At 38.2% G+C, this 18,488-nt stretch overlaps 1 protein-coding gene across 1 annotated transcript in view; it reads right to left on the bottom strand.

The window, feature by feature from the left end:
• Positions 1-249: 249 nt before the first annotated feature.
• Positions 250-18,488, bottom strand: part of LOC133616133 (transmembrane protein 178B-like) — a 41,269-nt gene continuing 23,030 nt past the window's right edge. Inside the window, exons 3-4 of the mRNA XM_061975249.2 lie at positions 9,129-9,266; positions 250-1,478 (exon numbers count right to left, since the gene is read on the bottom strand). Coding sequence (XP_061831233.1) covers positions 1,231-1,478; positions 9,129-9,266 — 386 coding nt within the window. The 3' untranslated portion in view covers positions 250-1,230. The remainder of the gene's footprint in view (positions 1,479-9,128; positions 9,267-18,488) is intronic.

Genomic DNA, 18,488 nt, shown 5'->3' on the forward strand with positions numbered 1-18,488 from the left:
TTCCGCTTATCCGAGGTCGGGTCGCGGGGGCAGCAGCCTAAGCAGGGAAGCCCAGACTTCCCTCTCCCCAGCCACTTCTTCCAGCTCTTCCCAGGGGATCCCGAGGCGTTCCCAGGCCAGCAGGGAGACATAGTCTTCCCAACGTGTCCTGGGTCTTCCCCGTGGCCTCCTACCGGTCGGACGTGCCCTAAACACCTCCCTAAGGAGGCGTTTGGGGTGGCATCCTGACCAGATGCCCGAACCACCTCATCTGGCTCCTCTCGATGTGTAGGAGCAGCGGCTTTACTTTGAGTTCCCCCCGGATGGCAGAGCTTCTCACCCTATCTCTAAGGGAGAGCCCGCCACCCGGCGGAGGAAACTCATTTCGGCCGCTTGTACCCGTGATCTTGTCCTTTTGGTCATAACCCAAAGCTCATGACCATAGGTGAGGATGGGAACGTAGATCGACCGGTAAATTGAGAGCTTTGCCTTCCGGCTCAGCTCCTTCTTCACCACAACGCACCGATACAGCGTCCGCATTACTGATTTATCCCTCAAGCACAAATCTCCAGGACCATCCTGCTGAGGCTGCACCTCCATACTGCCAGGCACCATTGCCTCAACACTAACAGATACAAACAACCTTATTCAAAATCAAATGAAGCGGGACCTACTTGTAGACACATTTGTACATTTAGAACAATTCTGTCCATAAGCAAATGATTTGATGCGATTTTTGCACACCCAGCAGAGAGAATACAGGTATCCGATGCGATCTTGGCGCTACACCGACAGTAAACAATGGTCACTCCTTGTCATGATGTTGTTGTTTTTTTGTAGAATTTCCCTCATCAGGAGAAAATGAGCGTGCGTGTGCCTTTAGGAGTGTGTATGAGAGCACCATAGTAAAACAGTCACCTTCAGATTGCCATAAAGTCGGCAAGTCAAAGACGAAAACACCAAACATTTGTGCTATTACAAGCCATTGGCCTGTCAGACGTAAGGTTGGACACTTCCAGTTGTCCTTTTTTTTGGAGGAGGGCGGGGGGGGGGTTCAAAATCATGTGTGTGAAAGTCTCTCGGTTCTTTGCTCCAAAACTGTGTGCTGTCAGGACTCAGGCACAATGAAACACTGAGAGGGACGGCGATGTCGAGGACGGGGTGAGGTGGTGACCAGACCAAAAAAAAGAGTTTCCGATTTGAACATTAAGGTTTTGAAAAGTGTAGTCTGTGTGATGTGTGCGCTTAGTGTCACACGGTTCCGTTTTCTTGCCTCGGCTTGTGGGTCGTCGTGCGAGCCGGCGTGCTCAAAGATGGGGCTAAGGTGCAGAGGAAGCCGGCGAGCAACGTAAGGCCGAGGCCGCCCCAGGCACAAAACATGGACCAGCCATAGCCATGGCTAATGTCCTCGGGGAGGCCGTACATGTAGCGAGGGTAGCGGGACAACTCGAAGTTGATGCCGGCCACGCATGTGCATAACGAGATGATGCAGCATGTTCCTGTGTGGGAACAAGAGACAGGACTCAGTTTGTTGTTGTTAAAATAACACAATTATTGCACTTTCTTTTCCTGCATCACATAACTTTTCTCAGTTTCCTAAATCCAATAATAGGATTGCCGATAGAGTTGGGAATTATTAAGCACCTCATGATTCGATTACTATTCAGGGGCTACGATTCGATTATTAATCGATTATTTATACATCTTTGATTATTGTATTGTATATTAGTTCTATTTTGGATATTATTATTACATATTCTAAATGTATTACATTTAACTATCAATATTATTATCAAAATGTCTACAAGGCCCCTTCTTTGGCTACGGATGCATGCAGCATTGCATCATTTCTGTTTTTTGCATGTTAGTGTGCGAGTATATATATATATATATATATATATATATATATATATATATATATATACAGAATATACACACACACATATACAGTACAGGCCAAAAGATTGGACACACCTTCTCATTCACAACACAACTGATGGTCCCAACCCCATTGATAAAGAAAGAAATTCCTGTAATCAACCCTGATAAGGCACACCTGTGAAGTGAAAACCATTTCATGTGACTACCTCTTGAAGCTCATCGAGAGAATGCCAAGAGTGTGCAAAGCAGTAATCAGAGCAAAGGGTGGCTATTTCGAAGAAACTAGAATGCAAAACATGTTTTCAGTTATTTCCCCTTTTTTTTGTTTAGTACATAACTCAACATCTGTTCATTCATAGTTTCATAGTTTTGATGCCTTCAGTGACAATCTACAATGTAAATAGTTATGAAAATATAAAGAAAACGCATTGAAATATATATATATATATATATATATATATATATATATATATATATATATATATATATATATATATATATATATATATGTATATATATACATATATATATATATATATATATATATATATATATACATACATACATACATACACATATGTATATATATATATATATATATATATATATATATATATATATATATATATATATATACATACATGAAGTGGAGGAGTTCAAGTACCTCGGAGTCTTGTTCACGAGTGGGGGAAGAGTGGATCGTGAGATCGACAGGCGGATCGGTGCGGCGTCTTCAGTAATGCGGACGCTGTATCGATCCGTTGTGGTGAAGAAGGAGTTGAGCCGGAAGGCAAAGCTCTCAATTTACCGGTCGATCTACGTTCCCATCCTCACCTATGGTCATGAGCTTTGGGTCATGACCGAAAGGACAAGATCACGGGTACAAGCGGCCGAAATGAGTTTCCTCCGCCGGGTGGCGGGGCTCTCCCTTAGAGATAGGGTGAGAAGCTCTGCCATCCGGGAGGAGCTCAAAGTAAAGCCGCTGCTCCTCCACATCGAGAAGAGCCAGATGAGGTGGTTCGGGCATCTGGTCAGGATGCCACCCGAACGCCTCCCTAGGGAGGTGTTTAGGGCACGTCCCACCGGTAGGAGGCCGCGGGGAAGACCCAGGACACGTTGGGAAGACTATGTCTCCCGGCTGGCCTGGGAACGCCTCGGGGTCCCACAGGAAGAGCTGGACGAAGTGGCTGGGGAGAGGGAAGTCTGGGCTTCCCTGCTTAGCTGCCCCCGCGACCCGACCTCGGATAAGCGGAAGAAGATGGATGGATGGATGGATATACATGTATATATATACATACATACATATATATGTATATATATACATACATACATACATATATATACATATATACATATATATATATACATATATACACTTATACATACATGTATATACGCACATATACATATAAACATATATGCATATATATATATATATATATATATATATATATATATATATATATATATATATATATATATATATATGTATACATATACATATATTCTTATACAAATATACACATACAAACCCCGTTTCCATATGAGTTGGGAAATTGTGTTAGATGTAAATATAAACGGAATACAATGATTTGCAAATCATTTTCAACCGATATTCAGTTGAATATGCTACAAAGACAACATATTTGATGTTCAAACTGAACTTCTTTTTTTTTTGCAAATAATCATTAACTTTAGAATTTGATGCCAGCAACACGTGACAAGAAGTTGGGAAAGGTGGCAATAAATACTGATAAAGTTGAGGAATGCTCATCAAACACTTATTTGGAACATCCCACAGGTGTGCAGGCTAATTGGGAACAGGTGGGTGCCATGATTGGGTATAAAAGTAGATTCCATGAAATGCTCAGTCATTCACAAACAAGGATGGGGCGAGGGTCACCACTTTGTCAACAAATGCGTGAGCAAATTGTTGAACAGTTTAAGAAAAACCTTTCTCAACCAGCTATTGCAAGGAATTTAGGGATGTCACCATCTACGGTCCGTAATATCATCAAAGGGTTCAGAGAATCTAGAGAAATCACTGCACGTAAGCAGCTAAGCCCATGACCTTCGATCTCTCAGGCTGTACTGCATCAACAAGCGACATCAGTGTGGAAAGGATATCACCACATGGGCTCAGGAACACTTCAGAAACCCACTGTCAGTAACTACAGTTGGTCGCTACATCTGTAAATGCAAGTTAAAACTCTCCTATGCGAGGCAAAAACCGTTTATCAACAACACCCAGAAACGCCGTCGGCTTTGCTGGGCCTGAGCTCATCTAAGATGGACTGATACAAAGTGGAAAAGTGTTCTGTGGTCTGACGAGTCCACATTTCAAATTGTTTTTGGAAACTGTGGATGTTGTGTCCTCCGGACCAGAGGAAAAGAACCATCCGGATTGTTCTAGGCGCAAAGATGAAAAGCCAGCCTCTGTGATGGTATGGGGGTGTATTAGTGCCCAAGACATGGGTAACTTACACATCTGTGAAAGCGCCATTAATGCTGAAAGGTACATACAGGTTTTGGAGCAACATATGTTGCCATCCAAGCAACGTTACCATGGACGCCCCTGCTTATTTCAGCAAGACAATGCCAAGCCACGTGTTACATCAACGTGGCTTCATAGTAAAAGAGTGCGGGTACTAGACTGGCCTGCCTGTAGTCCAGACCTGTCTCCCGTTGAAAATGTGTGGCACATTATGAAGCCTAAAAAACCACAACGGAGACCCCCGAACTGTTGAACAACTTAAGCTGTACATCAAGCAAGAATGGGAAAGAATTCCACCTGAGAAGCTTAAAAAATGTGTCTCCTCAGTTCCCAAACGTTTACTGAGTGTTGTTAAAAGGAAAAGCCATGTAACACAGTGGTGAACATGCCCTTTCCCAATTACTTTGTTGCAGCCATGAAATTCTAAGTTTATTATTTGCAAAAAAAATAAAGTTTATGAGTTTGAACATCTTGTCTTTGTAGTGCATTCCTTTGAATATGGGTTGAAAAGGATTTGCAAATCATTGTATTCCGTTTATATTTACATCTAACACAATTTCCCAACTCATATGGAAACGGGGTTTGTACATATACATACATATACAAATATATACATATACATACATATAAAAATACATACATATATACATATATATACATATATATATATATATATATATATATGAGCGAAAAAATAAATAAAAGACCATTATTGGCGAGTAGGCATTCTTGATTTAATTGTTGTGCCTTCTCAAACCAAAGGAATGTTAAGACACTTTGGCCCCAGTCACAATAAACTTGCGGCTCAAATACGTGTGTCTATTCATTCACACCAATGGCTGAAAGTGTTGTTGTTCTTGCTCCATCACTGTTGATAGAATACAAATCTATTTATCTGTCTAATGAATGCATTGTTAAATTGTTACATTTGAAATGATAGCAATTGTAATAATAGAGGTCATTATTACTATTCAGTATTAATAATGGTATTACAATTCATTTAGGGCCGTCAAACACTTAAAATATTTAATTGTGTATAGTTTGTCCATAGTTAACTCAAAATTAATCGTGAAAACCTCTGATGAATATAATTTTTCATCATTAATAAGTGTACCCTAGACAGATCATTTTCAAGTTTTTACACCATGACTGGACAAATAAGTTGCTTTAATTAAAAAAATGTTTAAAACAGCTCAACAAAACAGGACATACACCCTTTTAAAGATAAATGTAAAAAATACCTGAAGTGCGTTGGTATCTTGCCAGATTTTGTATTTTGTAGTAATACAGAATTTGTATTCCTCCTGTAGAAGCACTTGCATTAGGAGGAGCAACACTATGTTTAGATACCAGTTTCACGCATTCATAACACAAAATCTGGATTGCAACGATCATGCTTTGGTTGTCCAAGATGTTTGTTTCTACCTGAATAAATGCTTCTGATATTCCGTACATTACATGTTGCACAAGTTAAAATTATTCATATCTTTGCACGACAATGTCTTAACATTCTGTATTTATGAATAAAACATAATATTCAGCCTGGTAACCATTCTGTAATTCTGGACTATCAATCAGGACAGGATATAAAATAATATACCGTAGCCCCTGAGGGAGACAAGCAGTAGAAAATGGATGGATAGATAGTAATACTGTGTAGTGAGTACCAGATGTGGGCTGCAGATGGCAGTAGCAGGCATGCTTACAGTATTAAACCTAGTCTCAGTGGGAGCGAAGAAGAAGACGAGAAAGAGAAAGTAGCTGTGTCCCAATTCAGGGTCTGCATCCTTCGAAGGGCCAATTTTGAAGGCCGCTTACGTCACAACGCTGCGCAAAGGCTGTCCCAATTCATTCAAATTTGAAGGCTCCTCCCAATGCAGCCTACGAATGCGCCCTCCTTTTCCCTGTATTCGGAGGATGCACCGCGACTATCCTTCGTGGCCTCTGTTGCGTTTGGACCAGTTGTTCCTCCCAGGGAATTCAAGTTGCTGGCCGCTCCCAAGCTCTTTGTGACACGAACAGCTGAGTAGAAGAACCACCAGAGACAGAATAGGTATTTTGTAATTTTATCTCCAAAGCTTTGGAAACAGAATGAGACCAGTCCAGCATAGAACATTCAATCGCGCAGCTAAGATGGTCTGATCTAAAATATGGAAACCTTCTCTTCTATAAAGTGTCTCTCCCTCCCACCCTTGTTGTCTTGTCTCTCTTTCCAGCCCAAACACATGCCCATTGTCCTCCTCAGCTGGGCACAGGAACAGATAAGGAAAAGGAGTATCTGTCGTCCTTACATTCCAAAGTCAAGGTTAGCACACAGTACTTGCAGACAACCAAAAGACCACAATTGGAAGAAGAACACTAGCTGTTATGTAATATGATTAAAAAAAATAAAGAAGTAACACTTAAATACAGATATATGTAAATATCTGCCTCCGACACCTCCCATATCCCAAGATGCTTTGCGACGCCTTTGTTCAACCCGGATCTTTTGACGATGGCGGCAAATACAAGAGGCGGCACCGACAGTGCCAGCGAATACACTTTCAAATGTAAGTGTACTCCACAGGCTAGACTGTCCCATTTAACAACGAGTGAGGCATCCTCCGGAGGTGCCTCCGAAGGTCCAGCCTTCTGAGGCTGCGTAGGCCGGGTCCTCCGAAGGATGCAGACCCTGAATTGGGACACAGCTCGTGTTTGAGGAGCTTTTGTGTAAGCGCTTCTGCTTATTGAGTTCACACAGTGATATTTGTGAACATAAATAAAAGGCTGACTTGTTCAAAGACAGTCGAGCACCGTCATATCGCCGCCGCTATTACAATGCACCTTATTTCAATCTGCCACGAAGCACATATTTAGGTAGAAATATCACAGAATAACATTACAAAACATCTTTGACAAAGCATGATAAACGATTTTTGTTGTTGTTTTGATGATTAAACCAAATGTGAAGCGTAGCGCTATTATTTTGATGCCGGACGTGTGAGATTGGTATGTGAAAGGACTTGTCATATTTTGACAAAAGTCTCCGGTTAGTCACTTTAGACTTTCTCTCTACCATCTTTTTTTCTGCTGCACTTTTATTCCATCGTACTAAAGCTGCTTGGGTGAAGGACTTTGCATTTGCTGAATAAAAAAACTGTCTTTCCCTATTAAGAAACAACATACCCCAATCTAAACGTATATAAATACATTACTATCTGAGCAACTAAGGTATTCACTTGAGCACATTGAATCTACAAGCTATGCTCACTTTGTATTCTTTTGAGTATAAGACGATCACAGAATGATCGTTCAATACTCAGAGGAATACAAGATGCAGGTGTTTTAAGATGTGTTCATGGACAGCTGAACTGGTAGGAAACCACAACTCCCGACACTAATAATAAATAATATTTAATACATTGTATTTGTTACCCACTTTTCATTTGAATAAAAGTCAAAGTGTTAAAATAAAAAACAAAGTTTAAAACAAACATAGGCAATTTAAGGCCCGGGGATGCTTGCGGCCTGTTAGGCTTTTCAATCTGGCCTGCCGGACATTCCCAAATAATTTTTTTAGATCTTTACATTATGATGTGCAGTGATGTTTTCAAATTACCGTAAGTCTTGAACTATACAAAGTATTTCAATGGTTGGAATCTGCGCTTTTGCATGATACACTAGTTACTATGGTAACCTAATTAGTTACTATGGTAATCTAAGTCACAGCACCTTAGACGAGGCACCAAGCAGTGTGGGTGGGGAGCGTTTCCAGAGCGACCAGCCTCGGTGTCAGGGACAGATGCGGAAGACGATTTTTACAACAAAGTTCTAAAGCTTAGTGATATATCAGATGCATCAGAATTTAGTTTTTTTTTTTTTTTACCCTTCGCGTTCATATTTGGCTGTTTGTTGCATTTTTCTTGCGTTTCCCTTGATTGTAAAATATGTCGATCGAGAGGGGATGTGACGTTCCTATGTTGTCAATATTCAATGTTTTATCGTTCATAGTTAATATTGTAAATCCCACATTCTTTATTTTCATGTACATTCGGGTGTCTCATTCAGTAAAAAAAATTAAAAAATTCAATTCTGTTTTTAAGGCGGTCTGTCATAACGGTTTTAGCATTCAATCAGACATTATTGTGAGGTTTTGTATTAGTGTTCCTAAAAATCAGATATACCGGCCCCCAGACACATTTTCTTCTCTAAATTTGGTTTAAAACCATCGAAGCTTAGCCATTAAAAACTGATAAAATACTAAGAATTAAACGTATCAACAGTTCAAAGCTTTCTTAAACAGAAAAGTCTGGCTAACACACGGCACACTGACAAAGCTTAACCCATTGATACTATAACAATCTACAAGGTTAATATAGGTTGCTTCTCTTTCTTCCCCTCCATTTTTCTGCATTCTTTCATATCTCTAGTTATCATTACGTATATGTATTGTTGCATTTGAACAACTGAATTGTTGATAATAGAGGTAAATTATTGGTATTGTTCATTATCAATAGTGCTATTTCTATTGGTATTTGTATTGCTCCATTTGTAGTGTAATAATGCTCATTGTCATTTCTGTATTATTTTTTATTTCGCTAACTGCTTATTTGCTATCACTTTTACCATCATATGTGTACATGTCATATATATGGGCATCTACATCAACTATATGATTTGCCTGAGAAGCTGGACAGGACAACAAAAAAAAACAAAAAAAACAGAAAAGTCTTCAGGAGACAATATGGACACCCCTGTCTTCTGCTGTTCAACATATTGGCTGTCTGTACATTACCTCCCATTAGAAAGAGTAGCCCAGCTACATATTGCATGAGGTCATGCTGCTGGCAGCATCCCAGCACTCCAATGATCCAGCCAAAAAGAATGATGGACACGGCCATACCCACGAAGCCAGCCGTCATTCTTCTTAGATCTGCAAGAAGAAATGACAATATCACTGACAAGAAACAACAGCTATCTGTCAAATTACAGTACAACATTTTAGGTATGACTATAATAATATGGTGGTACAGCAAAGGTTGAGGAGCGTCACGACTGAAATAAAAAAAATAAAAATAAAATATAAAAACAAACTGATATGGATTTTGCGAAGACATGAAAGGAATATTATAGTCAATTGTTAGAAAAAAATAAGATAAATGGGGCATAATTAACAGGGTTTAAAAAAAAGAAAAAGCACAACTTAGAATTCTAAACTATTTTAATAAAGATAATACATGTTATTACGTGTAACAACAGGTCATAACAGGGTAGCCAGGATGACACAGGTATATAAAGCTCTCTGATTAGGGTGAGGCAGGTGACAATAATCAGCGCACTTAGCAGCCTAAAGGTAAACACAGAGATGCAAGAAACGCTGGGAACAGAACTAAACACAAATCAAAGAAAACACCACAATAAAACCAAAACAAGACTTGACCTGCTTTGTCAGGTCATGACAAATACGACACAAATTATATACTCAATTATTTGTTGTAAACATTGGTCCGACTATGGCTGAACAAATACCAAAAGTTAAATTGATAATACATTGGGTGAAACAGTATTAATTAATGTTGATAATGTTTTTTTTGATGAAGTGGACAAGATTGAAATATCGCAAATTGTACAGCGGTGTTCAAATTATGCTTGTCAGCAACCATGTAGGCATGAACATGTCATTCATAAAGACTATCATAGATTTAGTTATTAAACCATTTACATCTGTAATTTGTCATTCATGAAAGGAAAATTCCAAGATCGTATGAAAACTGTTAAAATAATACCACTTTCCGAAGAAGGAAATAAGCATGAGTACTCCAATTATAGACCAATATCACTGTGTCCACAATTCCCAAAGATCTTAGAGAAAATGTTTGTTGTAAGGTTAAATCAGGGGTCACCAACCTTTTTGAAACCAAAGGCTACTTCTTGGGTACTGATTAATGCAAAGGGCTACCAGTTTCATACACACTTAAATAAATTGCCAGAAATAGCCAATTTGCTCAATTTACCATTAACTCCATGTTATTATTAATAATTAATGATATTTATCTTTGTGGAAACGCTGATCATCTTAATGATTTCTCACAATAAATATATATGGAAACAGATAAATATCAATATGCAACACTTTATTTTTATATTTTCTCTAAGTGCACATTTTTCAAATTGAACATTTTCAAATGATCACTTCTAAGGCAGTCTTGTGAAATCACAATATCCCATTTTAACTAGCTAGCCACTAAACATTTTTAACAAATCATGAATTACTTTGCACCATGTTTGTACAAATAATAACTCATGTAAAATACAAAAGTCAACTCTCAAATTTTTAAATAAATCATGTCACACTTTGAACTGGACACCAAATCTGTTGTCTGTTTCTTTGTCAGTTAGTGGGAAGCCTGTCATTTGTAAGTTACATGTAGGTGTGATTTAAACAAGAATAGCTAAATAAATAAATCTATATATATATATAAAAAATGGGTATTTCTGTCTCTCATTCCGTCATACATTTTTTTTCCTTTTACGGAAGGTTTTTTGTAGAGAATAAATTATGAAAAAAACACTTAACTGAACGGTTTAAAAGAGGAGAAAACACGGAAAAAAAATGAAAATTAACTTTTGAAACATAGTTTATCTTCAATTTCGATTCAAAATTCAACCAAAAAAAAGAAGAGAAAAACTAGCTAATTCGAATCTTTTTGAAAAAATGAAAAAAATAATTTATGGAACATCATTAGTAATTTTTCCTGATTAAGATTCATTTTAGAATTTTGATGACATGTTTTAAATAGGTTGAAATCCAATCTGCACTTTGTTAGAATATATAACAAATTGGACCAAGCTATATTTCTAACAAAGACAAATCATTATTTCTTCTAGATTTTCCAGAACACAAATTTTAAAAGAAATTCAAAAGACTTTGAAATAAGATTTCAATTTGATTCTACAGATTTTCTAGATTTGCCAGAATACATTTTTTTAATTTGAATCATATAGGTTTGAAGAAATATTTCACAAATATTCTTCGTCGAAAAAACAGAAGCTAAAATGAAGAATTAAATTAAAAAATGTGCACTATTCTTTACAATAACAAAAATAAATGTACTTGAACATTGATTTAAATTGTCAGGAAAGAAGAGGAAGGAATTTAAAAGGTAAAAAGGTATATGTGTTTAAAAATCCTAAAATCATTTTTAAGGTTGTATTTTTTCTCTAAAATTGTCTTTCTGAAAGTTATAAGAAGCAAAGTAAAAAAACAAATGAATTTATTTAAACAAGTGCAGACCAAGTATTTAAAATATTTTCTTGGATTTTCAAATTCTATTTGAGTTTTGTCTCTCTTAGAATTAAAAATGTCGAGCAAAGCGAGACCAGCTTGCTAGTAAATAAATACAATTTAAAAAAATAGAGGCAGCTCCTTGGTAAGTGCTGCTATTTGAGCTATTTTTAGAACAGGCCAGCGGGCGACTCGTCTGGTCCTTACGGGCGACCTGGTGCCCGCGGGCACCGCGTTGGTGACACCTGGGTTAAATAAATGTATCAATACAAATAATACAGTATTTCAGGCAACAGTCAATGGGTTCCATTCTAATCACTCAACTGCAACAGCAATAATTGATTTGGCAGAAGGAATTTCAACTGTAGTAGATAAAAACAAACTATATTTGTAAGTATTATTGTAGATCTTCATTCATTTGATACACTTGATTATTAATTATTATTGGACATATTATATTAGTATGGGATAAAAAGAGTAGCACATGATTGGGTTATAACTTACTTGAAAGACAAAAACCAGTTTTGTAGAAGTTAACAAAAGGATATCTGCTGTACTATACATAATATTAGTTCTAGAGAACCACAAGGATCGGTCCTTGGACCCATACTGTTTTGTATGTACGCCAATGATATTTCTATGGTTTCCAAACTGTGAGTGTATTTTATTTGCAGATGACATATCTTTCTTTTATTCAGGACACAATATTAAAGATGTGTTGAAGGTGGTTGAAAAATAATTCATCAAAATTAAAAGATGGTTTGATATCAATAGGTTATCCATAAATACTAGTAAAACTAAGTTTATTATTTTTTGTAGTAGTAAGAAAGGTGTGAATACCTCATTAAACAGTATGCCGAAGTAGTTGAGATTCAAAGAACAAAATACATTTAGTTTTTGTGTGGTATGATTGATGAAAATGTGTCATGGAAATCACATACATTATTCATAGGTCAAATATCTAAAACTATTGCTGTTTTACATAACATGAAGGAATTGCTAAATAAAACAATATTGTATACTTTGTATAATTCATTGATTGTTCCATATCAAACATACCATGTTAAAGTGTGGGGTCATGCCTTTAAAACATATTTAAATACTGTAGAATCTTCCTTTTACAGACGAGAGATGTAAGACTCATTAGTGGAAATGCATACACAGAACCCACAAACCCAATATTTAAACAGTTAAACTAATTGAAATTTGATGAACTGGTAAAGTACAATATTGTAAAATTATTGTGTAAAGCACATAGAAAAAAAATACCAAGCAACATTCAAAGTGGATTTGTTAAAAGAGAAAGTAATTAAAATCTAAAAGGAACTGAGATTTTTTTTTAAATCTAGTCTTCAAACAGTGACAATAGAAAGAAGCATTTAAATCAAAAGTGTGAACAAAATTTTAAAATGGAATAAAACAATGTAAATCAAATACATTTAATATAAAATACACCTTTAATTGTGTAATATTTACATAATTGAAGAGGTACTATATATTTTTGTTTAATTTAATTTTATTTATTTTGGAAAAAAGATTGAGTTTATTAATAGATTAAAAAACAAAAAAACAACAAAAATTGTTATTTGGCAGATTTAGCAATCGTTTTAGTACTGTATGCTGTGTTTAAACCGATCTTTAAAATGTGTAAACACAATTCGAAATGTGTGCATTATAGAACAAACCGGTAAGAAGCAAGGCTTCTGTTAATGTATCACTAAAATTGTAAGGATACCTGATGTATTATTCAATAGTATTATTGATGATATGATTACAAGTCATTATATGTTCCTTAACACAGTATTTTTCAACCACTGTGCCACGGGACACTAGTGTGCCTTGAGATATTGCCTGGTCTGCCGAGGAAAATTATGCAACTTCACCTAATTGGTCCAAAAAATCAATAATTAGAATCTGCAAATAATGTGCCGTTGCTTAGTGTCTGTCCTGGGTAAAACTCAGCAGGGTAACCACGTAATACTCCATGTCAGTAAGTGGCAGCAGGTAGTTAGTTGCTTTGTAAAAGTCGGAATGTGTCGGGTGAGACGAGGATGGTTTGTTGTGATCTCAATATGCGAACCACAGCGGGAAGCAGCCTGCAGGTAAAAAGGTATGTAATGCTTAAACCAAAAATGAACAAAAGGGAAAGGGAAAGGAAAAGGCAATGGCTATGCAAAACGAAAGTAAAACTGAACTGGCTACAAAAGTAAACAGAAACAGAATGCTGGACGACAGCAAAAACTTACGGCGTCCACAATGTACATCCGTACATGACATGACAATCAACAATGTCCACACAAAGAAGGATAGCAACAACCTAAATGGCCTTGCTTGCTAACACAAAGCAGAGGAAGACATGAAACTGCTACAGGAAAACACCAACAAAACAGGAAGGGCCACCAAAATAACAGCACAAGACAAGAACTAAAGCACTACACACAGGAAAACACCAACAAACTCAGAATAAGGCACAACGACCTGGTGGAGTTTCATTTTTTAACATTTCCTGCTGGTGGCAGAAAAAAATGTGTCTTGCCTCAAAAAAAGTTGAAAAACACTGCCTTAACAGATCTTTAAATGTAATGATATTGGAAAAAAATCAGGGCTGCACAGTGGTGTAGTGTTTATCGCCTCTGCTTTAGGACCCTAGCGATCCGGGTTCGAATTTCTCCGCTGTCTGTTCTTTTTGCAATTATTGAGTAATGACGTAGTGAGTAATGGTATATTTATATATTGAAGGTGTCTGTGAATATTCTCATTCATCCAGGTCATTTTACTCTCTGGACATTGAATTAATCTGAACTGGACTGCTTAGGTTGTTTTGGAAGACGTTTCACCTCTTATCCTAGCAGGCTTAATCCGTTCATGCTCAAAAACTAGAATTGGCAGCTCTAGTCCGGGGGGATGGTGCAGGATCCAAAGTGGCAGAGGTTTCGTATCTTAACGACGCAACCACTTATAGTACATGCAAATCTTCAGTTTGCTATTTAGCGCGTGTTTGTTCCAAATGCTTTGGACCCTGCACTATCCCCTCAGACTAGAGCTGTCTTTTGCAGTCTTTGAGTATGAACTGATGAAGCCTGCTAGTGTAAGAGGTGAAACATTTTCTAAGACAACCTGAACAATCCCCTCAGACTAGAGCTGTCGTTTGCAGTCTTTGAGTATGAACTGATGCAGTTTACTAGTGTCAGAGGTGAAACGTTTTCTAAGACAAACTGAACAGTCTAGTTGCGATTGACTCAATGCCCTAAGAATTATATACAGTATTAAACCCACCTAAGCAATTTCCACATCAACACAAACACACAATTAGATCTGGTTCTCAAGTTTGCGTGTTCTTCTCCGTGATTGCGCAGGTTTTTTTAGGTACTCCTGCTTCTCATTGGTATAAAGTTAGTGAAAATGTCTCATGAGTCCTGCGAATGATGAGCGACCAGCCCCTTTGTCTTTAGTCAGCTGGGATAGGCTTCAGCTCACTCATTACCCGAATGAGGACAAGTGCAGGGTTTCCCCCAGCGCTTTGTTGTTAAGGCGGCTGCCTTAACGACAAAGAGCCACCGCCTAAACTAAAGTCTTAACAAGCTGCTCCGCTTAGTTCTGCCTCTGTCAGTATGTCTCTGCAGCACTAGGGATGTCCCGATCCAGGTTTTTGCACTTCCGATCCGATACCGATGTTGTTTTTGCACTATCCGAGCATGTATAAAAGTTTAAAGTTATTTAGCCTACTTAGTTGTCAGAATCATGTTGAAAAGGGTTTTAGTACTCTTGATAACAACTAGCCAGCTGAATTAGGGGAGTTTGAATAATACACAATGGTTGGTAACAAGAAACTGACATGTTTATTCAAGGATAAACACAAAATAGACAAAATTATACATGACAAACAAAAATGGCATCATTGAACTAGGGCTGGGCGATATGGCCTTCTTTTAATATCGCAATATTTTAAGGCCATATCGCGATACACGATATATATCTCGATATTTTGCCTTAGCCTTGAATGAACACTTGATGCATATAATCACAGCAGTATGATGATTCTAAGTGTCTACATTAAAACATTCTTCTTCATACTGCGTTAATATATGCTACTTTTAAACTTTCATGCAGAGAAGGAAATCACAACTAAAAAAATCACAATTTTTTTCATACGGTGTTGATCTGGAAATGTTTACCTCGGCATTTTGATGGTGTGGGTGTGTGGCACCGAATGGAGATGTTGATGTGTGGAGTTTCAAACACTTTTCATTCTCTAGCATGGGACTTTTCAAATGATGCTACATATTAGCAGTAATGCTACTTTTTATAGCAACGTTTTTGCTCCACACTTGACAAATTATGGTTGTCTGTTCGACATATTCCCACTTGAAGACAAACCACCGCCAGACGATGGACCCCCCCGCTGTTTTTTGGGGGAATTAATTAATTCTTCCTTCATTCGTATTACCACTCGCACGCAATGTTCCCTCTAATTTTTCATGTGTGTGAGCAAGCGCAAAAACAAGCATTCAGTGGAGCCCATGTGAGCAACATCAGACGTGCACACTGTGGCTACACCAGCAGCACACCTGTCCCAAACCTGACTAAATAACAAGTTTAATTTCCATCCATCCATCCATTTTCTACCGCTTGTCCCTTTCGGGGTCGAGTGGGGTGCTGGAGCCTATCTCAGCTGCATTCGGGCGGTAGGCGGGGTACACCCTGGACAAGTCACCACCTCATCGCAGGGCCAACACAGATAGACAGACAACATTCTCTTATTATTATAATCAAATGACAGCAGTCATTTCCATGAGGTTATTTTCTAATATATGTGTTTAGGCAATAACAAAAAATATTGTTTTTCATGAACTGTGTACTTGTATTGTTTGTCTGGGTGGAGGTCCTGCTTTGGAAATAATTTGTACTCCTTTCAGACATTGCATTTAGTTCCCATTAAAACATTCACATGTTGCACAATGAGATGTAAGCAGCGGATCATGTGTACATTCCTGCAACTTCCTGTTTTAAAAAAATATATTTTTATTAGTATTTATTTAATATACTAACAGTATTTCATGATCTGTGATGAGGTGGCGACTTGTCCAGGGTGTACCCCGCCTTCTGCCCGATTGTAGCTGAGTTGGCTCCAGCACCCCCCGCGACCCCGAAGGGATTAAGCGGTAGAAAATGGATGGATGGATGGATATTTCATGATTAATATTTATAAATTAAGATTCCTAATAAATGACACTAGAATAAGCACACATTTGATTGGTAAATCATAGTGTAACAACCTGGAATGACACTTTATGTGTGGTGTTGGAGTTGTCCGACTTTTTGTGTGGCTGTAAACGCATCACTGGCTAAGTGACATATGTGCAGGTGTTGGCGCAAGTGAGAAAGAGCGAGCGGCTGCTGTTGATATAACAAAGTTGCTTTTGGTCTGGTTTTTACTGCAGAAAATGACCACTTTTGCTAGATATCTTTTTTTTTTACCAATGTTTTGGTGATGTGTTTATGGCCGACAATAAAGAGTTTTGCTCAGTAAAGTGATGGATGGAATTCATGTCCTCAAAGCGCCTCGACAGACGTTACAATATTTGAAGAATGATGACGAAAACCGTTTTCTCTGTCGTGTCCGTGTGTCGAAAATTGTTATGCGCTTATTTTTTTATTTTGTGCGTGGCATAGATTTGCCGTGCTCAGAGAAAGCTTGAGCAGTGCGCAATTGCACAGGCGCGCACCTTAGAGCGAACATTGCTCGCACGGCTGCGCTAGCATCACAGCTAACATTAGCCATGCTGCTACCTATCTGCTGGGAGAGGGCGTATACGTATGTGACGTATGACGTGACAGTATGTGACGTGTGTAAGAAGGTGCGCTTGCTGTCTGTGAGAGGGAGGCACAGGAAAGAGTGAGAAGAGCCTGTCGTGTAATGCCAGCAGATAAAAGCAACTGCGTGAGAATCCACAGACCTGTGGATGTGTTGAAGGTGTGCTGGAAAATGCGGAACGGAAATTAGGGAGCAGCAGAAAAGTGGAATGTATTATTTAAATCAGTGCTTTGGAAAACACGGACCAGAGTTTTTTTTAAAACTGGATCTGGATCGGCATTTTTCCATGTCTTGCCGATACGCATTTTTTGGCAAATATCGGCGGCCGATTCGATCCAAATATCGGATCGGGACATCCCTATGCAGCACCCAACATTGTCCCACTTACAGAACCATCTGATTGGTTAAACGCAGAGCGGTAACAGCCAATCAGCAGTGCGTATTCAGAGCACATGTAACAGCCAATCAGCAGTGCGTATTCAGAGCGCATGGAGTCAGTGCTCACGACAGAGGCAGGCAGAGAGGAGAGAGTGAGCATAATGCAGCGGACTCTCCCCAAATTATTATAAACACTTCCAAGTCAACTACTAGTAACATCACTATGAGCCCGTTGACATCCTAGAAACATAAGCGGCAGCTCAGCTTGCTCGCAGTCCTTGAGGTGAAGGCTAATTAGCTTTTAGCGTAACGTTAGTTCACTGTGCGGTGTGTGTGTGCGTGCATGTGTGTGTTACAGACAGCAAAGCCCTGTCTGTCTGAGATAAAGACAAGCATTATTGACCTACAGTTAACAACTAAGTTATTTACCTTTTTCTGTGTTGATTGAGCTGTGGACATTATGTTAAATGAAGAGTTTCCTGAAGCTGTCTCTGATAGTTGATATAATAATGTAACTGCATCATAAAGCCTACATGAACTCCATGGTGTTCAGGGATGAATAGTCTCTCCTATTCCTATTGTACTATTTTTTCAGCTATAGTTACATTAATTATTAGTAATGTAGCAGCCTAGTTTTGAATGGCAGGGTCCTTGCTATCACATGTTGATAAAAATAT

Source organism: Nerophis lumbriciformis, linkage group LG15, assembly GCF_033978685.3.
Source record: "Nerophis lumbriciformis linkage group LG15, RoL_Nlum_v2.1, whole genome shotgun sequence".
Classification (NCBI taxonomy): Eukaryota; Metazoa; Chordata; class Actinopteri; order Syngnathiformes; family Syngnathidae; genus Nerophis; species Nerophis lumbriciformis.